Source organism: Hemitrygon akajei, unplaced genomic scaffold (assembly GCF_048418815.1).
Source record: "Hemitrygon akajei unplaced genomic scaffold, sHemAka1.3 Scf000047, whole genome shotgun sequence".
NCBI lineage: Eukaryota > Metazoa > Chordata > Chondrichthyes > Myliobatiformes > Dasyatidae > Hemitrygon > Hemitrygon akajei.
Window position 1 is genome coordinate 1,103,739 of NW_027331933.1, and position 24,774 is coordinate 1,128,512.

General features: G+C 43.7%; 2 protein-coding genes across 6 annotated transcripts in view; one reads left to right on the forward strand and one right to left on the reverse strand.

Annotated features, from left to right (window-relative positions):
• Window positions 1–24,774, forward strand: part of LOC140720783 (uncharacterized) — a 421,256-nt gene that overhangs the window by 94,354 nt on the left and 302,128 nt on the right. The window lies entirely within an intron of this gene.
• The window catches only part of LOC140720779 (NACHT, LRR and PYD domains-containing protein 3-like), a 68,215-nt gene continuing 44,175 nt past the window's right edge, over window positions 735–24,774 (reverse strand). For 2 of the 3 annotated variants that reach the window (XM_073035616.1, XM_073035615.1), the window contains exons 7-13: window positions 10,538–12,275; window positions 9,336–9,422; window positions 9,010–9,180; window positions 8,686–8,856; window positions 8,364–8,534; window positions 8,041–8,208; window positions 735–7,877 (exon numbers count right to left, since the gene is read on the reverse strand). In XM_073035616.1, the coding sequence (XP_072891717.1) occupies window positions 7,790–7,877; window positions 8,041–8,208; window positions 8,364–8,534; window positions 8,686–8,856; window positions 9,010–9,180; window positions 9,336–9,422; window positions 10,538–12,275 (2,594 nt within the window). In that variant the 3' untranslated portion in view covers window positions 735–7,789. Of the gene's footprint in view, window positions 7,878–8,040; window positions 8,209–8,363; window positions 8,535–8,685; window positions 8,857–9,009; window positions 9,181–9,335; window positions 9,423–10,537; window positions 12,276–23,750; window positions 24,386–24,774 lie in introns of those variants that run through there. The other variant, XM_073035617.1, reaches the window with a different exon arrangement.

Consider the following 24,774-nt stretch of genomic DNA (forward strand, 5'->3'; position numbering starts at 1 on the left):
CTGGAACTGGGCTTCTGCTTGGCTAAACCACACGCGTGGTCGCAGCGTCCAGAAAGTCGGCAGTTTGAGCGAGACTGCGTGAACAGTCGGTCATCTTTGGTCCAAGTCCCGTTTGGACCGTCGGGGTCACCAATGTAGTGATGTGCTACACACAGCGCTGAAATAACGACACGCAGTCGGTAAGTCGTTTCGAGACTAGTTTATTCAAACTTCGCGGTGCTGGTATTTCAATCCCTGGCGCCCGCCCTCTCCGGGCGGAAATGACGTCAGAGGTGCATTACCAAAGTCTCTCCCCGCGCGTTGGCTATTTGTGAGCCGGTTCGCCTGCGCAGAAAGTGGGTCGCCACAATATTTCCTAGATTACAGTATTTATTTCAAACACTACCAATACAACTGCCGCAGAAGTTTTTTCAAGAGTTAAATAAATGTGTGAGGAAGTTTCTTTGGAAAGGTAAGATGTCAAGAATATCGCTGGAAAATTTGACATGGAAATTTGAACGATGAGGGTTACAACTGCCAAACTTTAAGTATTATTATAAAGCAAATCAACTGAGATTAATTGCATCTTTTTTTGATGAAGATAAACTGGCATGAATTAGAATAGAGTTAGATAAGATAGGAGAAAATATACCAGCAGATTTTATATATAAATGGGAATCTAAACGGATACGAGAAAAGAAAGGATCCCGTATATTAGAACATTTGATTGATTTATGGAATAAGACAAATGATGATGAGATAAAGAAATCTTTATTAGCAAAGAGACCTCTAATACAAAATAGACTCATTCCTTTTACAATGTATAACCAACTTTTGTATAACTGGTTTCAAAATGGATTAGATATATAGAAGATTGTTTTGAAGGAGGTATATTGATGTCATTTGATTAATTAAAGGATACATATAAAATATCAAATAACACTGTCTTCTGTTATTTTCAATTAAGGGCTTATTTAAGAGATAAACTGGGTCAAACCATGTTAACGCCGAAACCTAGTGAAATAGAAACTTTAATTCAAAAAGGAAAAATTGAAAAAAATTACTTCTTGTATGTATGATTTGATTCAAAAGCAGACACTTAACCAAGGACTTCGTAACTCAAGACAAAAATGGGAAACTGATTTGAATATTAAAATTGATGAAACAAGTTGGTCAAGACTATGTCTTGATAGTATGACAAATACAATAAATGTCCGACTTAGTTTAGTACAATACAATTTTTTACATCAACTATTATACTACACCACAAAAAATAAATAGATTAAACCCAAATTTACCTGATCAATGTTTTCGATGTAATCAAGAAATTGGTACTTATTTATACTCTACTTGGTCTTGTTTTAAAATTCAACCTTTTTGGATAAATTTAAGAGTTTTATTGGAACATATTATTGGAACACAACTTCCACATAACCCAATAAAGTTTTTATTATGTGATATTGAAGGGATACAACCGAAACCTAAATTGAAGAAATATCAGAAAAAAATTATAAAAATTGCATTGGCAGTAGCCAAAAAGGCTACTGCAGTTACTTGGAAATCGGACTTATACTTAAGTATGGATCGTTGGAATAATGGATTTTTTTAGCTGCATTCCACTCGGAAAAATTAATTATATTTTCAGAAATAAATATGACATATTTCTGAGAATTTGGCGCCCTTACTTACAAAAGATAGGATTACATATATAGGTGCTCCGAAGATTAAGTTACTGGTCATTTGGGGAAAGAAATAAATACATATATTAAAGCTATTTTGAATCCCATGGAGCATGCAGGGATCTTCCGATATCCAGGCAGTCTTTCTTTCTTATTTCTTTCTTTCTTTTTTTTAAGATAGAGATGTTAAGGGTGGAAGAGTTAAGGGGAGGGGGAAGTGCTGATATCATATTATTCTATCATTCTATGTAAATATCTTAAAAATTGATTAAAATATAACCAAATGAATGGAGACCAGAATAAAAAGCAAAAATCGGGAAAGCTTAGGAAGCTGGAATCAAATAGAGGGCTGGCGGATTAATACAAAGCCGGAAATAAAAATAACTCGAGGGGAATTAGGAAAGCCAAGACACATGATAAAAAACAAAATCCTTGATTAAAGAGAATCTCCAAACATTCTAGACGTACATCAGGAACAAAAAGATATAAGGAAGATTGTGGGACCATTCAAAGACAATGACTGGGGTGGGATGGAACTTTAGGCTGGATGTGAACGATGCAGTTCATGCTAAATTAACCATGGTAGCACCACAAGACATTGATATCAAAACTCTGCACCCCTCTCCCACTTGAAATAAACCAGACTGCGAATATCTGATTCTGACAAGGTCACTGATGAGGTTCCTGTGTCTTCTTCCATTAATGTTGCTTCCCAATCCAGGCAACATCCTTGTAAATCTCCTCTGCACACTTTCTATAGTTTCCATGTCTTTCCTGTAGTGAGGCGACCAGAATTAAGCAGAGAACTCCAAATGTGGTTTGTTATCTCTCGGCTCTTAATCTCAATCCCACGACTGATGAAGGCCAATGCACCTTATGCCTTCTTAACCGCAGAGTCAACCTGTGTAACAGCTTTCAGTCACCTATGGACTCGGACACCAAGATCCCTCTGAATCTCCACATTGCCACGAGTCTTACAATTTATACTATATTTTGCCATCATATTTGACCCAACAAAATGAACCACCTCACACGCTGCCTGGCCTGCTGCGTTCCACCAGCACCAGCATTTTGTGTGTGTCACCTCACACTTATCTGGGTTGAACTCCCTCTGCTACTTCTCAGTCCAATTTTGCATCCTATCGGTGTCCCACTGTAACCTCTGAAAGACCTCCACACTATCCACAACACCCCCAACCTTTGTGTCATCAGCAAATTTTCGAACCCATTGCTCCACTTCCTCATCCAGGTCGTTTATAAAAATCGCAAAGAGTAGAGGTCCCAGAACAGATCCGCGAGGCACACCTCTAGTCACTGGCCGCCATGCAGAACTTGAACCGTCTACAACCACCTTTTGTATTCTGTGGGCATGCCAGTTCTGGATCAACAAAGCAAGGTCACTTTGGACCCCATGCCTCCTTTCTTTATCAATTGGCCCTGCAAGTGGTACCTTATCAAATGCCTTGCTAAAATCCATACACACTACATCTGCTGCCCCACCTTCATCAATGTGTTTAGTCACATCCTCAAAATATTCAATCATGCTCGTAAGGCACGATCTGTCCTTAACAAAGCCATGCTGACTATTCCTAATCATATTATACATATCTAAATGTTCATAAATCCTGCCTCTCAGGATTTTCGCCATCAACTTAGTAGTCACTGGTCTATAATCTCCTGGGCTATGCCTACTCCCTTTCCTGAATAAGGGAACAACATCCACAATTCTGCAATCCTCTGGAACCTCTTCCGTTCTCAATGATGACCTAAAGATTGTAGCCAGAGGCTCAGCAATATCCTCCCTCGCTTCCCACAGTAGCCTGGGGTACATCCCTTCATGGCCCTGTGACTTATCCAACTTGATGCTTTCCAAACGTCCCAGCACAATTTCTTTCTTAATATCTACATTCTCAAGCTTTTCAGTCCACTGCAAGTCATCCCTACAATCGCCAAGATCCTTTTCTGTCCCGGTGACTTATCGAACTTGATGTTTTCCAAAAGCTCCAGCACATCCTCTTCCTTAATATCTTGTTCCATTTGTCATCTGAATGTACTTGCCTATGATGCTGCCACAAGTCAGTGTTTCTCTGTCCGTGTACTTTCCCGTACTTGTGTAGTTTGCAATAAATTCAACAGGGCCTGAAAAAACTCAATGAGATTTGAGTAGTGATGATCATCTTGGCACCTCAGTTGTTCAAATGTAAATACAAGACATTTTACAGTGTTGATGAACACAGGGATCTTGGTGTATAAGTTCATAGCTTCCTGAAATAGGCAACACAGCGTGATCCGGTGGTTTATACCAGAGACTGAGTTCAAAAGTCAGGAAATTATGTTGCAACTTTATAAAACACGAAATAGGCCACATCTGTCCCTACAGTAACCACTGGGACATCCTGCAGGCGTACAAGATGATGAGAGGCATTAATCGTGTGGATAGTCAGAGGCTTTTTCTCAGGGCTGAAATGGCTAGCGCGAGGTGGCAGAGTTGTAAGGTGCTTGGACGTAGGTACAGACGAGATGTCAGGGGTAAGTTTTTGATACAGAGAGTGGTGAGTGCATGGAATGGGCTGCCGGCGAATGTGGTCGAGGCAGATACAATAAGGTATCTTAAGAGACTTCTGGATAGGTCAATGGAGTTTAGATAAATTGAGGGCTAAGAGTAACCCTAGGTAATTTCTAAAGTAAGGATCTTGTTCGGCACAGCTTTGTCGGCCGAAGGGCCTGTACTGTGCTGTAGGTTTTCTATTTTTCTATGCGGAGTATTTCTGTAGCAGAATTAGGCCATTCAGCCCAGTGAGTCTGATCCACCATTCCATCATGGCTGGTTCCGGATTTCACTCAACCCCATACACCTGCCTGCTCGCCATATCCTTTGACACGCTGACTGATCAAGAAACTATCAATTTCTCCCTTAAATATATCCACACACTTGGCCTCTATCGCAGTCTGTGACAGAGTATTCTGCAGATCTCCTACTTTCTGCCTAAAAGAAATCCTCCTTACATCTGCACTTGCGGGGTCGCTCTCAATTATGAGGTTGTGCCCTCTAGTTCTGTGTACACAAATCAGAGGAAACATCTAGTCCACATCGACCCTACCTAGTCCTTTCAACATCCGATAGGTTTCAAGGAGAATCCCATGCATTCTTTTACATTCCAGTGAGTACAGGCCCAAAGCTGTGAACCTCTTCTGGACTCTCTCCAATGACAATGAGATATGTGGCCTGGATCTGTGGACAATACTCCAAGTATGGTCTGGCTAGTGACTTATAAAATCTCAGCATTATCTTCTTGCATTTATATTCCATTCCCCTTGAAATAAACGCCAACATTACATTTGCATTCAATACCAGAGAGGCACTGTCCTCAGCCTAGAGACAGCAAAAGGATTCTCTTCCGCGGTAACCCCTCCCTGGGACACTGTTGACGCAGACTGACGCCCAGCCCCCGGGCTCTTCCTGTAGCGTAATTCCCTGGGTCTCTCTTCGGGAGCTATCGAACCCGCAGAACGTACGCTGGAGGCAGCAACGCTAGACATGTGGCGGAATTACGTCACTGCGGGACCGCCACTGACGTCATAGACATGGAGCAGGGGTACGTTATAACATCATAAGACCATAAGATATAGGAGCAGAAGGAGGGCATTCGGCCCATCGAGTATATTCCGCCATTCAATCATGGGCTTATCCAATTCTTCCAGTCATCCCTAATCCCCTAGCTTCTCCCCAGACCCTTTGATGCCCTGGCTAATTAAGAACCTATCTATCTCTGCCTTAAATACACCAAATGACTTGGCCTCCACAGTTGCTCAAGGCAACAAATTGTCCAGGTTTACCACCCTCTAACTGAAGTAATTTTTTCGCATCTCAGTTCTAAAAGGATGTCCTTTAATCGTAAGGTCGTGCCTTCTTGTTCTAGATCCTCTACTATGCGAAATACTTTTGCCATAACTAATCTGCTCAGCCCTTTTAACATTCGGAATGTTTCTATGAAATCGCACACCCTCCCTATTCTCCTGAGCTCCATGGAATACAACCCAGAGCTGTACATTACTGGTACAGGAACCCTTTCATTCCTGGAAACATTCTCGTGACTCTTCTCTGAACCCTCTCTAATGTCAGTATATCCTTTCTTACATTCTATACCTCCAGAAATGAATGCCAAAATTGGATTCGCCTTCTTCACACCGACTCAACCTGGAGGTTAGCCTTTACTGTATCTTGCACAAGGCCCTCCAAGACAATTTCCATCACTGTATTTTGAATTTTCTCGCCATTACCCTAAACTATCCAAGGCTCTCTGCGGGCTCTGTTTCCTCAACGCTACCCGCTCGTCCACATATCTTTGTATCATCGGAAAAATTCAGCCACAAGTCCTTTAGACAAATAGTTCAAATCATCGGCAAACATCGGAAAAAGCAGAGGTCCAAACAGCGACTCCTGTGGTAACCGGTAGCCGACCAGCATATGATCCCTTTATTCCCACTCTCTGTTTTCAGCTGATCACTCAAAGCTCCACCGTTTATAGTAATATCCCGCTTATTCCATGGGCTCTTATTGTGCTAAGTAGCCTCATGTGCGGCACTTTGTCAAAGGCCTTCTGGAAATCTAAGTACACCATACCTACTGCATTCCCGTTGACTACCCTGCTTGTAATTTCCTGAAAAAAAATATGCAGTAGGTTAGTCAGGCAGGACTTTTATTTCTGGAAACCGTACTGACTTTAACCTATCTTGTCATGTGCCTCCAGGTACTCCATAATCCCATTACTACCAATCGAGTCCAACAATTTACCAGCCACTGATGTCGGGCTGACACGTCTATAGCTTCCTTTCTGCTACCTTCTTGAGTCCTGGAGTACCACTTGCAATTTTCCAGTCTTCCAGTACAATGCCAGATTCTGTCGATTCTTGAAAGATCATTATTAATGCCTCTGCAATCTGCCCGGCTACTCCTGCTGACCCGACGATGCATTCTATCAGGTCCAAGAGATTAATCCACCCTCGGACCACAATGATTCCTGAGCACCTTCTCCGTCATAACTTTCACAGCACATACTTCACTTCTCTGACACTCTTGAATGTCCGTTATACTGCAGGTGTCTTCCACTTGGAGACTGATGCAATATTCACATTCAGTTCCTCTGCTATCTCTGCGTCTCTCATTACAATATATCCAGCGTCATTTACTATTATTCCTACATATACCCTCTACTCATTTTTTTATCCTCTATGTACTTAAAAAAGCTTTTAGTACCGTTTATGTTAGTACATAGTGTCATGACCTCAGCCCCCTCCTTTGTAAGACTCGCAAGAGAGAGAGCCTTACGGTTTGGAATGTGGGCTGGTCGCTCAACAAGACAAAAGCCTTGGACATAGCCATTGTCTTGGGAGACACCTTTTGGGGAATAAGGAACTGGCCTACGTGCAAACCCTAAGGTGGGTGATGGGGGAAAGATTGCCTCGCCCCCCACCCTGATGGACATCTACAACCCTGCCAGTCCAGATAAAAGGTGGGCTGCCGAGGCGGGGCGCCATTCTGAAGGAAGCCACGTGCGGTAGACTCTGGATCGGGAGTTTGTGGATGGAATCACGGACAATAGCTTTTAACTAACAACGGGGAAGCCTGCTCTTCTGATTCCACGGCGGTGCTCCGTAGGGACCCGGGCAGGTGAAGCTGTTTAATGACATCTCTCTCTCTCTCTCTCTCTTTTTAACAAACGTGCACCAACGCGACACCACAACCGACGGCGGCTGGTAGAACTGCAGTGACCGCAAAAAGACTTTTAAATATCCAGTAAACGATATATATCTACATTACCCCTAGACAACTGTAGAGCTTGTTTCTGATTGATTATTACTATACCTGTGCTTTAGATTGAGTTGTGACGACGTATATGATCTGAATGTTTTGTATTAACCATACGTTTGTGCCCCTTTATAAATAAAAACGATTGAAAATAGTAGCATCAGGCTTCGGTGGATCCATCTATCTTTGCTGGAAAATTACCCAGTTACTGGGGAACGTAACAATAGGAAATTATACAGGAGTTCGGCCATTATAGGAGAGGGTGTGTAATCGGCCATAATGTTCCCATCCCGCGGGCGGGGATGTTCACACATTCAGATGTTCATACGATGACTGTCAGTCCAGGGCTGAGATCCTGCAGATATCTTAGTTCCTGCTTCCCGGTCTCACCGAACTGATTGTACCCCAGCCTTAAACAGATGGGAGGATAAAGATGAAATAAACAGATTACACAACAGTGTTAATACAAGGGACAGGAGTTAATGTTTCAACAACACTCACAGACAAATATCACCAGAAAACCCGCGGATCCGCTGATATTTTATCACATTGAACATTAACACAAGCACTCACCGGATCCACTCCAGACTCGGGAGGGTTAGTATGAAGCGGCGGAGAGCGGGAACTGATCGGTCTGTCAGCAAGTTGTAACTCATGTTCAGCTCGGTCAGTGATGGGTTTGTACCGAAAACGGAGACGAGATCCTCGGCACCAGAATCTGTGAGACCGACATTGTTCAGCCTGGAGATGAGAGAGAGTGAGGGTGAAGGACACAGAGAGACAGGAGACGGTACAAATCCGCGGTGTTTATCCATAACACAATTACTGATCACATTAATGTTCAGTGTCAGACACCCAGTGACTGTAAACACAATCTCCCACTGCCTGGTACTTACCGCAGTTTCTGTATTTTACACTCCGGGTTCCTCAGGGCCGCAGACACCAGTTTCAATGCTGAATCTCCCAGTTTGTTATCACTCAGGTTCAGGTCCGTCAGTGATGGGTTTGTACTGAGAGCGGAGACGAGATCCTCGGCACCAGAATCTGTGAGACTAACCTCCATGAGCCTGGAGATGAGAGTGAGGGTGAAGGACACAGAGAGACAGGAGACAGTACAAATCCCCAGTGTTTAACAGTAACACCATTACTGATCACATTAATGTTCAATATCAGACCCATAGTGTCTGTAAACACAATCTCCCACAGTCTGGTACTTACTCAAGTTTCTGTATTTTACACTCCTGGTTCCACAGAGCCGCAGACACCAGTTTCACTCCTGAATCTCCCAGTTTATTACCGCTCAGGTTGAGCTCCATCAGTGATCGGTTTGTAATGAGTCCGGAGGCGAGATCCGCGGCACCAGAATTTGTAAGACCAACCATCCTCAGCCTGGAGATGAGAGAGAGAGTGAGGGTGAAGGACACAGAGACAGGAGACGGTACAAATCCCCAGTGTTTATCAGTAACACAATTACTGATCACATTAATGTCCAATATCGGACCCACAGTGAAAAAACACAATGTCCCACAGTCTGGTACTTACCACAGCTTCTGTATTTTACAGTCCGGGTTCCTCAGGGCCGCAGACACCAGTTTCACACCTGAATCTCCCAGTTTATTATCACTCAGGTCCAGCTCAATCAGTGATGGGTTTGTACTGAGAGCGGAGGCGAGATCCTCGGCACCAGAATCTGTGAGACCGACTTTCCCCAGCCTGAAGATGAGAGAGAGTGAGGGTGAAGGACACAGAGAGACAGGAGACGGTACAAATCCCCAGTGTTTATCAGTAACACAATTACTGATCACATTAATGTTCAGTGTCAGACACCCAGTGACCGTAAGCACAATCTCCCACAGTCTGGTACTTACCCCAGTTTCTGTATTTTACACTCCGGGTTCCTCAGAGCTGCAGATACCAGTTTCACTCCTGAATCTCCCAGGTCATTGCCCCCAAGTCTAAACACAAACAGACAAATTGATGAACAAAGTGATTCAAACCGTGGGTCTGAGGGTAATTCTCTCACGCGGATATTTCAGGAAACATTAAACCCTTCCGCAAATCACTGATTGGAGTTCCCATCACTGTCAACGTCCCTCACTGCCCAGCTCCAGGTTATTCACCGAATGTCAGTAATTTAGTCTTTTCTCCATATTCTGTCTCATTTGCCGACGGTTAGAAACAAGAGGACACAGTGTTAAAGTGTTGGGGAGTAGGTACTGAGGAGATGTCAGGGGACAGTTTTTTACTCGGCAAGTGGTGGGTGCGTGGAATGGGCTGTCGGCAACGGTGGTGGAGGTGGATACGATAGGGTATTTTAAGAAACTTTTTGATAGGTAGATGGAGCTTAGTTAAATATGTAAGCCTAGTAGGAACATGCTCAGCACAACTTTGTGTACCGAAGGGCCTGTATTGTGCTATAGGTTTTCTATGTTTCTATGTTTCTAAGAGGGATGTGGCAGAGTGGTTCCAAAGGAGGAAACCGATGGGAAAATATAATCCTAGATTGCACGGGAGGGGTGGGTCTGATCAGAGGACCACAATCAGAAGAGAGGATGCACCCATGGGGTCTGGGCGTCTGGTGGTGAACACAGTCACACACGGATGGACAGATGGTGATGGTCACACATGGGGAAGGGCAGGAGAGGACAATCTCACAATGGTATTTCTTTCCTTCTCACTGGGACAGGCTGCTGACGGTCTCTTATCCCTCACCGGGAAGGGGGTGTGAATCTCTGACCTACTGCTGTAGTCAGTGTCGGTCTGGGTGTCAGTAACAGTGAGAAGGAACATTGTCAATGGACGTGTCGCAGGCGGCGAGAAACACTGTCATTCCTGTGATTTACTACCATTAAACCAATGGCCGTTGTTCACTGATCTGATGAAGTCTCCAACATCCCTTCACAAGGAACCACAGAACCCTCCCGTCCTTGGGGAATTACTGACCGATCCCCTGGGCATTTGTCACAATTCTTCACAATCTGATTTACTGCAATTTTACCCAAATCCCGTTACATTGAAACAACACAATGGAACAGTTTCACAGTTCAGAGCGAGAGATAAACCAAGTTACCTCAACTCCTGGCACTTGTGCAGCCCGGGTCCCAGCCGCTGGATTCCTTCACACTGAATGTGGCAACGATACAGGTCGATACGTTTTATTGCATCACAGATTCCGATGACATAAGACAGGACCGCGCAGTCAATCGGGGTCAGTGTCATTATACTGAATGAAAGTGTTTCCAGAGATCCCAGTGCGACCCGAACCAGCCCAGGATTCTGAGACTCAAACAGGTAGTGCAATGTGTTCAGGAACTTCCTTTTACCAGCTTCACTCTTTGTGTTTCCAACCTGATGTTTAACCTCCTCCTTCACCCAGTCAATCACCCGGTAGCTTGTTTGAAGAGGAAATGGATCCAGAAACTCCTCCAGGCCCCGATATGCCATTGGGGAGGAGAGACCAGCAACAAAACGGAGAAATACCTCAAATCGCCCATCTGTCGTGGTGCGGACTTCAGTGAGGAATTTCAGGATATCCCTGGGATGTGGAGTCAGGAATTGTGCGACTGCAGCTACAAACTCTTGGATGGTGAGGTGTGGGAATGTGTACACCACACTCTGGGCAGAATCCTCTCTCTCCAAAAGCTCCATCAGAAACCCAGACAGGAACTGGGAAGGCTGCAGATTGTCCTTGATCAAATCTCCATCTGTAAACACAATCTTATTCTTGGACACTCCTCTGAAGGCCATCTGACCAACCCGGAGAAACTGATCACGGGTTTTGTCAATCTCACGGCCGTGATTTTTCAGGATGTTGTAAATATAGTAGGAGTACAGTTGGGTGATGGTCTTGGGAACTCGCTGCGGGTCCCTGACTCTTTGTCTGAAGAAGGGACCCAGTGCCAGAGCGAGGATCCAGCAGCAGGAGGGGTTGTAGCTCATGGTGTACAGGATCTCGTTCTGCTTCACATGTTTGAAAACAGCTGCCGCTACCGTCTGATCTTCAAAATGTCTGATGAAATATTCCTTACGTTCCTTACCACCAAATCCCAGGATTTCAGCCCAGACACTGATCTCAGCCTTTTCCAGTAAATGTAACGCGGTGGGGCGGGTCGTCACCAGCACTGAACACCCTGGGAGCAGTTTGCCCTGGATTAAACTGTACACAATGTCAGACACTTCACACCACCACTCGGGATCTGGACACTGGTGCTTGGGTTCTGTATCTCTCTGAATGTCAGCAAAATCGATTCTGTGTTTGAATTCATCTAAACCATCAAATATAAACAGCAATCCCTCTGGCTTCTTCCAGACCTCTTTCAGGAAATTCCTAAAATAAGGATACTGGTCAAGAATCAAATACTTCAGGTTTATTCTGCAGTTAATGGAGTTTAAATCGCGGAATTTGAAACTGAAGGCAAACTGGAATTGTTGGTATATTTTCCCCGTGGCCCAGTCATAAACAATCTTTTGTACCATTGTTGTTTTCCCGATCCCCGGGATTCCAGCCACTGCTGCGGAACAACCTTGTTTGGATTTACTCTGCGAAAAGCTGCTCTGGAACAATTGATCAGTCCGGATTTTTTCCAGCTCTCTGCGGAGATATTTCTCTCTCAATTCTTCGTGGTCTCTGCCTCTTGCCAGCAGCTCATGTTCCACCAGTCTCCGATCTCGAACAGTAGAAATGACCGTCAGCTCAGCGTATCGATCAACCAGCTGGAAAACCTTCACCTTCTCCCTCATCAGGATCGTGTTCACTCTCAGTGTTTCAGTTTGTGCCCGCAGAGTCTCCTTGTGTTTCTGTTGAACATCTTCCATGGGAACAGAGAACATATTCAAAATGTTAAATGGCTCATCTGACAAATAACTTTATAACTGCATTTCAAATTTCAGTGTTTGAGATTACAGGAATAAATTCAATGCTTCCATGGATATTAGGACAGGAAGTAAAATTCTGTTCACAGACACAGAATTGACAGCAATGGATGTCCCTGAAAATGTCCAATCCTCATTTTCTGGTTCTAGTTATTTGTGAATGTGAACATTCCCCTGATTGCACTTTTTGAGGAAGCCTAAACAAGCATCACTCCCCACTAACATCTTAACTACATTCTACAGAGGCGTGGCTGAGAGTGTGCTGACATTTTGCATCACAACCTGGTACTCCAGCCACAGTGCTGCCGACAAAAATGCCTTGCAAAGGGTGGTTAGGGGAGCAGAGAAGGTTATTGGGGTTTCCCTACCTTCTGTCCAAGACCTCTTTCAGATTCGATGCCTCCAGAAGACACGGTACATCATTAAAGACCCCTCACACCCTCTCCATGAACTGTTTGTTCTTCTGCCATCAGGCAAACATTACAGGAGCATTAAAACTAAAACCACAAGGCTACTAAACAGCTTCCTCCCACAGGCAGTCAGACTGCTAAATAGCTGCTCGATCTGACTCTGCTTTGACAATTTTAACTGCACTGGACACTTGTAACTTGATTTTAACTGACATGTGGCTGTTGTGTTTTACTTTTTATTGTTGTGTTTACTATTTATTGTTGCATTTGTTATGTTATGATTGCACTGCTCCTGGGAAACGCTGTCTCATTCTGCCCTGCAGAGCTGATGTACAGTTAGAATGACAATAAAGTTTTTGAATCTTGGATATTCTATTGCAATCCTGACTGCACTCCCGTCACGACAATATTTCACTGTATTTAAAGCATTGTTTGCATCATTAACAGACGATGTTAATGTTGATCTGGTGTGGAACTATGGAGAGCAGGACACTGTGCATTTTGGCAAAGCTGCACACTGGGGAGTCACAGGTGTCCACTGCTCTTACATCAAATCAGGAACAGAATATGCGGGAAATACTCAAGTCGGGCAGCGTCTGGGGGAGAATCACAGTGAAGTTGTGTATCGATAGCCCATCAGAATGACAGGAATGAAAATGGGTAGTTTTCAATCGCAGTGATGGAGGATTGGTGGAAAGACGGAATCTCCGTTAATGGAAGAAACCACAAGCGTCTGTCTCAGTGATGTACATCGTATTTGTGGGAGAGGGTGGTGACGTCTTGGCAAATGCTACTCATCAGCCTTGCTGTGGGGGTGTGGGGTGCTCTCTTATAAGGCCTCCGTCTGTCAGAGCCGGCCATGGATGTCCTGTTCCTGCAAGTCAGGACATGTAGCAAGCTCCCTCTCTCCATGCATCTGATGAACACAAAGGAACGGCAGACACTGACACAGCTTGGCACCAGAGGTGTCGCAGGATATGCCAGTCTGCGTTGAACACCATTTAACACTGACTTAGGGGCTCCAGGTCAAGAATCTTCCCACTGGGTTTACTCCCAAACTCTTCCCCATGAGGGGTACCGTTGCAAGGCAGTGGAGTTTTGAGATCAGAGTTTTCCTACTCCTGGGTGAGCTGCCAATCACGGCCGATAAGTCCATCTGAACAAAGCGACTGGCTGTAAGGCATCAGTAACCCACCTGTGCCCCTTCTCCTGTCAGAAGAAACGCTTTACCAGGCTTAGTGGCTAAACCGCATGTGAAGGCCAGGAGATGGACAGAGGCTACTCGCCACTGGGAGCATTTAATAGGACGTGGCAGCTCATCCGCACTGCCACCCCCCGGGTATAACAATCTTAAGCAACCAAGGGGCATTGTATTATTGACAATCAATAGGTAAATTCGTTTATTATTGTCACATGCACCACTGTAAAATGGAAAACTTTTCTGCATGCGATCCAAATAGATCATTACATCACATCGGTGCAATGAGGTTGTACAAGGAAAAACGGAACAGAATAGTTCAGGGAAACAGTGTTTCAGTTGCTGAGAAAATGCAGTGCAGGCAGACAATAAGGTAGAAGGTCAGAGGATCATTGGGAGGTCAGCGTTGAGGTTTTTTGGGACTATGTTCCTAAACTGTAGAACTCAACACCTAAAACTACAGTACTGTGCAGACGTCTGAGGTGTATATTAGGACTGACACATTTTGTCTTTTATTTTCTAGTTTGAACATAATCCCGTTGTGATGCGGTTTGAACGGCATTGTCTGGATGAAAGGCGCTTTATAAATAAGTTATTATTATTATTATTATTATTATTATTATTATTATTATTATTATCATCATCATCATCATCTTAGCCTAAACTGGTAAAACTTGAGGTACAGGCATAGTCATGCACATTCATGTCTCAATTGATAGGAGAATTCAGACTATTCTCGTGGTGTATAGTATTGAGGGTTTTCGAAGATTTACACAAGTATTGCCGTGTGGGCCTAATTTATTAATACTATTCTGTAAAGCCTTTAGGATGATACCAGTTATCGATATTACGATTGGGATAACGAATACCCTGTTCGTGTTCCATAGTCTTTCATTTTGCCCTGTTAATTCAACATATTTCTGGCATTTTTTTTACTAATTCATTTCTGTAAGTTATGTGTGTTTGGAATGGCTATATATATTTTTAAAAGTTGCTTTTGCTTGTTTATTCTGCAAAATTACATCTGAACGCATGTCATGGATTATGCTATCTGAAATAACGATCGGTCACGGTATGATATGAAGGACTCTAACCCTAAAAGTGGAGCAGGCTTGTACTTATCGTAAGTTACGGTGTTTTTCATGAGTTGTAGTTTAAGCAATGTTTTTGTGAATGTTGTCCACCACTTGATTGTGCTTGTGAAAGTAATGAGATTCAGTTTAACTACTGCAGGATCTTGTAAAGTCGGATTGTTTCCAGTTTCTCTTGTAATTCGCAGCATATATAATCTTGAACCTATTGGTCTTTTACTCTGTATTATTGATAACTACATGTGTTAACAACCTTGTCCTGTATTGCTAAAATGATCCCTTTTGTTTCTCGGAAGAGTTCTGCAACTCTGAGCCAGGGGCTCGACGCTTCCTTGTCGACATCTAGTCGGCTCAGATCGTGTGGCTGTCTTCCGAGGGGAGTCAGACTCTTCCATTGCTTAACATTTTCTAATTTTATGATAGTTTCTTAATTTGTAATGGGTTAAGCTTTCATTTTCGTTCAGTGATGTGTACCCCTTATTGGATTTGCATATGCGTGTACGGAGTGCTGAATCCTGCTTGCGTTATGAAAATATGTCAATAGAGCTAATTGTGGATTTCAGAAAAGGCAAGATGAGGGAACACAACACACCAGTCCTCACAGAGGGATCTGATGTGGAAAGAGTGAACAATTCCAAATTCCTGGCTTCAGTATCTCCCAATATCTAACCTGGACCCAATATATCGATTCAGCTACAAAGAAGACACAACAGTGACTATATTTCATCAGGAGTTTCCAACATCACTCGAATATTTCTACAGGTGTAACTTGGAGAATATTGTAACTGGCTTCATCACCGTCTGGATCATGCGGACTACTGTACAGGATCGGAGTAAGGCGCCCATTCAACGATTCAGGAACAACTTCTCCTCTGCCATCCAGTTTCCGAATGGACATTGAACCCATCGATAGTGTTTCACTAATCTCTTTTGAAATTTCAATTTCTGCACAACTTATTTAGTTTAATATTTCATATAATCACACAGACATGCACTGCTACATATGTTCAACTTCCAGGCCCGGAAGCCACTTCGCTGCTCAGCCAGATCCACCGTCTGACAGGCCACATGTCTCGCATGGATAACTCCAGGTTACCGAAAGCAGTACTCTACGGAGAACTCTCTCAGGGCAAGAGAGATCGTGGTGCCCTGCGCAGGAGGTACAAGGACCAAATTAAGCAGAGGCTCTCTCAGGTAAATATGGAGGTCAACGAGTGGCAGCCGCTGATCCACGGAAAAGCCAAGAATGTTGAGGAACCCAGAAGAGCGACTGCTGAAAAGAAGAGGGGATGCAAGAAGGATCCAACTACCCAAGCGCCTGCATCCCAGCTGTCCCTGTGTCCCAACTGCTTCCGAGTCCACAGATCCAGAATTGGCCCCTACCGTCACCAACAGTCGTGTCGTCATCCAGTTACACACAGACACACACACACACACACACACACACACACACACACACACACACACACACACACACACACACACCTACTTGGGAAGAGAACAGGATTTAGGGTATGTTTCATGATCATTAATGCTTGGTGGAACCCCGGAATGTCCATTCCCTCAAATCCTTTGTTCCCCGGATCTGGAGTACCTGCTGCTGCTGTGTAAACCTTTCTAGCTGCCAAGGGAGTTCCCGGCTGTTATTATCACAGCTGTGTAATAACAACATCCCCCAGTTGTGTGTTATTGTCACAGAGGGGGATGATTCCCTTCAGAAATCGGTCAGGACTTCCCAAACCACAAAATTTGTATCAGCAGTTCCGTGTGAACAGCACTTGCCACGTGACCGACACCTTACAATGCCGGTGATCAGCAGGAGCTCAAGAAATTCAGCTCTGATCTGTGCAAAGTCATTCAGGCAGCGAAACGACAATACAGAGATCGTATTCAGACACAGCTCTCCACCAACAACACACACAGTTTATGGCAGGTCTGCACACCAATGCAGACTTCAGAGCTAAGTGCAGTGGTGCTGCCAACATTGCTGCCTGTCTCCCAGAGGATCTAAGTCTCTTTACGCTCGGTTCAATATCGCCAACACTGAGCCCCCGAGGAGAGCCGACAAAGCGACCTGCACATTGGTCATCTCTAAGGCTGAAGTTCGCAGGTGTTTCCAATGAGTGGACAGTCGCAAGCCTGCGGGACCGGACGGCATCCCAGGGCGGGTACTCAGGATGCGCGCGGCACAACTGGCAGGTGTATTTACGGATATTTTTAATCTCACCCTCTCCCAGTGTAGAGTTCCCTCCTGCTTCAAATCATCCACCATTGCCCCTGTACCTAAAACAACTAAGGCAACATGCCTGAACGTCTGGCGTCCTATCGCACTCACCTCAATAATAAGCAAATGCTTTGAGAGACTGGTCAAGGACTGTATCTGCAGCTTGTTAAAACCCACACTGGACCCCCTACAATTCACCTACCGACACAACCGATCAACAGATGACACAACAGCCACAGCTCTGCACACCTCCCTAAACATCTGGAGAAGAGGGGTGCTTATGTGAGAATGATGTTATTAGACTACAGTTCAGCATTCAATACCATCATTCCCTCCAGGCTTGACAAGAAGCTCAGAGACCTCAGCCATGACCCTGCCTTGTGCAGCTGGATCCTGGACTTCCTGTCAGATCGCCAGCAGGTGGTAAGAGTGGGCTCCCTCATCTCTGCCCCTCTGCCCCTCAACACAGGAGCCCCTCAGGGCTGTGTACTAAGCTCCCTCCTTTACTCTCTGTATGCGCATGACTGTGTCGCCACCCACAACTCCAATCTGCTAATTAAATTTGCTGAAGATACTATATTTATTGGCCAAATCTCAAATAATAACGAGGCAGCCTACATAGAAGAAGTCATCACCCTGACACAGTGGTGTCCAGAAAACAACTTCTCCCTCAATGTCGCAAAGACAAGGGGAATGGAGATAGGCTAACCCCTACTGATATCAATGGATCTGGGGTTGAAACAGTGAACAGCTTTAAGTTCCTCGGCATTCACATCACTGAGGACCTCACGTAGTCTGTACACATCAATTGTGTGGTGAAAAAAGGCACAACAGCACCTCTTTCACCTCAGATAGAACCATAGAACATTACAGCGCAGAAACAGGCCCGTTGGCCCTCCTTGGCTGGGCCAAACCATTTTTCTGCCTAGTCGCACTGACCTGCACCTGGCCCATATCCCTCCATACACCTCTCATCCATATACCTGTCCACGTTTATCTTAAATGTCAAAAGAGAGCCCGCATTCACCACTTCATCTGGCAGCTCATTCCACACTCCCACCACTCTCTGCGTGAAGAAGCACCTTCCCCAATGTTCCCTTTAAACTTTTCCCTCTTCACCCTTAACCCATCACCTCTGATTTTTTTTTCTCCCCTAGCCTCAGTGGAAAAAGCCTGCTTGCATTCACTCTATCTATACCCATCATAATTTTATACACCTCTATCAAATCACTTCTCATTCTCCTACATGCCAGGGAATAAAGTCCTAACCTATTCAAACTTTCTCTGTAACTCAGTTTCTCAAGTCCCGGCAACATCCTTGTAAACCTTCTCTGCACTCTTTCAATCTTATTAATATCCTTCCTGTAATTAGGTGACCAAAACTGCACACAATACTCCAAATTCCCCCTCACTAATGCAATATACAACCTCACCATTACATTCCAACTCTTATACTCAGTACTTTGATTTGTAAAGGCCAATGTACCAAAAGCTCTCTTTACGACACTATCTACTTGTGACACCACTTTTAGGGAATTATGCATCTATACTCCCAGATCCCTCTGTTCTACTGCCCTCCTCAGTGTCCTACCATTTACCTTGTATGTTCTAATTTGGTTTGACCTTCCGAAGTGCAATACCTCACACTTGTCCGCAATAAACTCAATCTGCCATTTTTCAGCCCATTCCTCCAACTGGTCCAAATTCCTCTGCAAGCTTTGAAAACCTTCCTCACTGTCCACTACTCCTCCAATCTTTGTATCATCAGAAAATTTGCTGATCCAGTTTACCACATTATCATCCAGATCATTGAGATAGATGACAAATAACAATGGACCCAGCACTGATCCCCGTGGCACATCACTAGTCACAGGCCTCCACTCAGAGTAGCAATCCTACACTACCACTTTCTGTCTTCTCCCATTGAGCCAATGTCTAATCCAATTTACTACCTCTCCATGTATACCTAGCGACTGAATCTTCCTAACTAACCTCCCATGCGGGACCTTGCCAAAAGCCTTACTGAAGTCCATGCATACAACATCCACTGCCTTCCCTTCATCCACTTTCCTGGTAACTTCCTCGGAAAGCTCTAATAGATTGGTTAAACATGACCTACCACGCATAAAGCCATACTGACTTTTTCTAATAAGTCCCTGTCTATCCAAATACCTGGAGACCCTATGTCTTAGTATTCCTTCCAATAATTTACCTACTACCGATGTCAAACTTACCGGCCTATAATTTAATGGCTTACTTTTTCAGCCGTTTTTAAACAACGGAACTGCATGAGCGGAACTCCAATACTCTGGCACCCGACCCGTGGATATCGACATAATATTTATGCCAGGGCCACTGCAATTTCAACATTAGTCTCCTTCAAGTTCCGAGGGAGTACCCTGTCAGGTCCTGGGGATTTATCTACTCTGATTTGCCTCAAGACAGCAAGCACCTCCTCCTCTTTAATCTGTATAAGGTCCATGACCTCCCTACTTGTTTGCCTTGTTTCCAGAGACTCCATTCCAGTTTCCTTAGTAAATACAGATGCAAAATACCCATTTAAGATCTCCCCCATTTCTTTTGGTTCCATACATAGCCGACCACTCTGATCTTCAAGAGGACCAATTTTATCCCTTACTATCCTTTTGCTCTTAACATACCAGTAGAAGTTCTTAGGATTATCCTTCACCCTGAATGGCAAAGCAACCTCACGTCTTCTTTTAGCCCTCCTGATTTCTTTCTTAAGTATTTTCTTACTCTTTGTATACTCCTCAAGCATCTTATTTCCTCCCTGTTGCCTATACATGTTATACATCTCTCTCTTCCTCTTTATCAGAGTTCCAATATCCCTCGATAGCCAAGGTTTCTTATTCTTATTCATTTTGCCTTCAACCATGACAGGAACTTACAAACTCTACACTCTCAAAATTTCTCCTTTGAAGGACTCCCACTTACCAATCACATCCGTGCCAGAGAACAACCTGTCCCATTCTACGATTTTTAGATCCCTTCTCATTTCTTCAAATTTGGCCTTTTTCAGGTTTAGAACGTCAGCCCGAGGACCAGAGCTATCTTTATCCATGATCAAGTTGAAACTAATGACATTATGATCACTGGAACGAAAGTGTTCCCCTACACACACTTCCGTCACCGGCCCTAACTCATTTCCAAATCGGAGATCTAATATTGCATCCTCCCTGGTTGGTATATCTATATATTGATTTAGAAAACTTTCCTGAACACATTTTACAAACTCTAACCCATCCAGACCTTTAACAGGATGGGAGTCCCAATCAATGTGTGGAAAATTAAAATCCTCTACAATCACAAATTTCTGTCTCCTGCAGTTGTCTGTTATCTCTCTGCAGATTTGCTCCTCCAATTCTCGCTGACTATTGGGTAGTCCATAATACAACCCTATTAATGTGGTCATACCTTCCGGTTTCTCAGCTCCACCCATATGGCCTCAGTAGACAAGCCATCTAGTCTGTCCTGCCGAAGCACTGCTGTAATATTTTCCCTGACTAGCAAAGCCACCACCCACCCTTTATCCCTCTGTCTCTATCATGTCTGAAACTTTGGAACCCTGGAACACTGAGCTGCCAGTCCTGCCCCTCCTGTAGCCAATTTTCAGTAATGGCTATGATGTCATAATTCCATGTGTCAACCCAGGCCCTCAGCTCATCTGCCTTTCTCACAATACTCCACGGTTTGAAATATGCACACCTCAGAAGATTATTACCACCACACACAACCTTGCTATTTGTGGCTTTGCATGAACTACCAACATCCTTTATTTTTACCCCCGTTCCACTATCTACTCTGGCACTTTGGTTCCCATCCCTCTGCCAATCTATTTTAAACCCTCCCCAATAACACTAGCGAACCTCCCTGCAAGTATATTGGTCCCCTTGTAGTTCAGGTGTAACCCCTCTCTCTTGTACAGGTCCCACCTGCCCCAGAAGAGGACCTGATGATCTAGAAATCTGAAACTCTGCCCCCTACACCAGTTTCTCAGCCACGTGTTCATCTGCCACAGCATCGCACTCTTACCCTCACTGGGACGTGGCACAGGCAGCAATCCGGAAATTACTACCCTCTATGTCCTGTTTTTCAAGCTCTCTGTACTCACTCTTCAGGACACCCTGACTCTTTCTGCCTATGGCATTGGTACCGATGTGTACCCCGAAATTTGGCTGATTACCCTCCCACCTCAGAATGCTGTGCAGGCGATCAGAGACATCCCTGACCCTGGCACCCGGGAGGCAACAAACCATCTGGGAGTCTCTGTCACGACCATAGAATCTCCTGTCTGTACCCCTGACTATGGAGTCCCCTATCACTACCGCTCTCCTCTTCTTCCTCCCCCCGTTTTGCACTGCAGAACCAGATTCAGTGCAGAGATCCAGCTGCCACAGCTTGTCCCAGGTAAGCCTTACCCCCAACAGTATCCAAATTGGTATACCTGTTTTGGAGGGGAATGGCCAGGAAGAACCCTGCATTAACTGACGGTAACCCAATTACCTGTGCCCTGTTCCATAGGTGTAACTACCTCCTGGAAGCTACTATCTATAAACTGCTCAGTCTTTCGAATGCTCCGGAGGTCATCCACCTCCTGCTCCGGTCCCCTAATGCGGTCTGTTAGGAGCTGCAGCTGGATGCATTTCTTGCAGGTATCGTTGTCAGGGACACCGGATGTCTCCCTGACTTCCCACATCCTGCAAGAGGAGCATTCCAACATCCTGCCTGGCATATTCTCTAGTCTGAACAAAAAAAAAAAAGAAAAACAGAAAAACAGATGGTTGCGGACATTTGGGATGGGCCCCTAAATGCTAACGATTTTCAATAGGGGCACAATTTTGTGCATCCTGACTGGCTGCATCACTGCCTGGTATGGGAACTGTACTCTCAATCGCAGGACTCTGCAGAGAGTGGTGTGGACAGCCCAGTACATCTGTAGATGTGAACTTCCTACTATTCAGGTCATTTCAGATACAGGGGTAAAAAGTGCCCGAAGGATCATTCTGGACCCAAGTCTCACTAAGCACAAACTGTTCCAGCTGCTACCATCCGGTAAATGGTACCGCAGTGTTAAAGCCAGGACCAACAGGTTCCACGACAGATTCTTCCATCAGGCCATCAGACTGATTAAGTCATGCTGATACAATTCTATTTCCACAATTGTATACATAAATACATGCTCATTGCACACGCTTTACTGTAATAGTGCTGCTGGCGCAGAAAAACAATTTTCACGACATGTGTCCATGATGTTAACCCTGATCCTGAAAATTTTTATCTGGCTGTTGTCTCATTTTTTTAGATCTGTTATTCATCATCCTCATACTGTCCTCGTTCATATCAATCTATGCGCTTTCCAGTGCACATGGTGTTTTCTAGAAATTGTTATTTAAGTTATTTTTCTTTGCATATTTCCAGATCCGTTTCAGAGCAGGATATTATACCAAACCAATACGTCAATATGGGCACAGTGAATGTTTACTACCTTTGTTATATTTTTACTGTTCAGCTCTGATTGGCAGATTTTCTTGATCCTCGATGTAAATTCAAAGTTTGTTCAGCCTTGCAGTAAATTCAGATTTTCTTCAGCCTTGAAGTAAATTTTGTTGGAAGGTTTTCCTTTATCACACGATTATCTATTTTCTTTGCTTATTGATATTCTAAATATACATTTCATATTCTGTTGCATTGCATCCCGATGCTCTGTTTGATATTCTACCGGTTCTATTGCACCTTTCTTTATGTTTAATCATGTTCTGTACTTTCCTAGTCTAAAGTTCATGCTTATATATTTGGAAATTAGTTCCATTATTTGAATTATTTGTTTCAGCTTTACTGATGCAAGAGCAAATAATTTAAAATCATCAATGTATAGCTGTGTCAAGGTATAATTCGTAATTTTTTCTGATTAGATACCTGATTTTTGTCTGTTTCAGTAAATTATGTGTGGGCTTAAAGCTAGACAAAACCATAGTGGGCTTAGTGAGTCCCTCTGGAAAATCCCTCCATTTATTTTGATAATGGTCAATGTTCCTCTGTGGTTGTTAATAGGACGCTTAATTTACGCGAATGCTTCATCAGATGTTGCAAAAATGTCACAAGTATTTATGAATTTTATATATATTTGGAACTTCTCTTAAACACATGAGGAACAGAATCAGATGTGTTTTTTTTGATAGACAATAAAACACTGAAAGATTTCTGCTTTCCACAGGGTTTGAAATAGAATTACATAATCTTTTATCTGTTTTTCAAACCCGAACGGTATTCTGTCTACTGTCCTGTGAGTATATTGCGGTTATCTAAGTTGTTATCTGAGTTGTTATTAGTTACGGGATGTACGATGCTATGATTTTAGATATAAAATTGTCTTATTATTATTAAGAGCTAAAAATAACATAGTAGGTGACCATTTAGTAGTCTTATAAATGCAAAATAAAGCTCTCGTTGAGACTGGTGGTACATACCTTCAGCCTTTTATATGTTCTGCCCCATGGGTGTATGACAGAGAGGATGTATGAGGTGGTTTGGGGTTCAGTAGCAAGGCTTCTGGTCGGGTTTGCGTCTTGCCAGCTTGATTGAGTTCCTCCAGGAGGTGACAAAGGTGATGGATGAAGTTACACATGGATATTGTCTACTTGTATATTGGTAGGGTGTTTGACAAGGTCCCACATGGGAGGCTCATACAGAAAATTAACATGCTTGAGAACTGTGGGGAATTGTCCTAGCTGCCGGGGACCCAAACGGGGAGAAATTTCTTGGCTGGCGGGTGGTGAATCGGTGAAATTATTGCCACAGACGTCTGAAGAAGACACTTCATTGAGTATATTTAAAATGCAGGTCGATATGTTCCTGATTAGGAAAAGTTTCAACGTTTACTGGGATAATGGGGTAGAGAGGAATTGAAGAGCAAATTCACTGAGCCGAATGATTTAATTCTGCTCCTAGATCTTACGGTTTTAGGGAGCATCGGGAGTATTGTGTTCACTTCTGATTGTCCAGCTCTTGGAAGGATTGGAGAGGGTGCAGAACAGGTTCGTCAGGGTGTTGCCTGGATTCGATGACATTGCTACAAGTTTTTCAAATAGTTACAAAATAAATGTGTGTGAAGAAAAAAAAAATGTGTTACCCATTCCCGCTCCCCTTAACACCTCCCCCCTAACATCCCTGTTGAAAAAATAAGAAAGAAAGAAAAAAGAAAAAAAAAGGAATGCCTGGATATTGGAAGATCCCCACATGCTCCATGGAGTTCATAATAACTTTAGTATATATATAACTTTAGTATACAGACTTTACCAAAGTTCAGATGAACAACATCACTGCCCAACTTCACCTAACGCCCTAGTTCATTCTTCTTTAAAAAAAAACTTTTTTAATTGAGTTTTCAAATGATTACAGAAAGAAAAAAATATATACCCTTCCCCCCTCCCCTTAGCCCCTCCCCTAACATCCCTATAGAAAAAAAAAGGAAAAAAAAATGTAAGAAAGAGT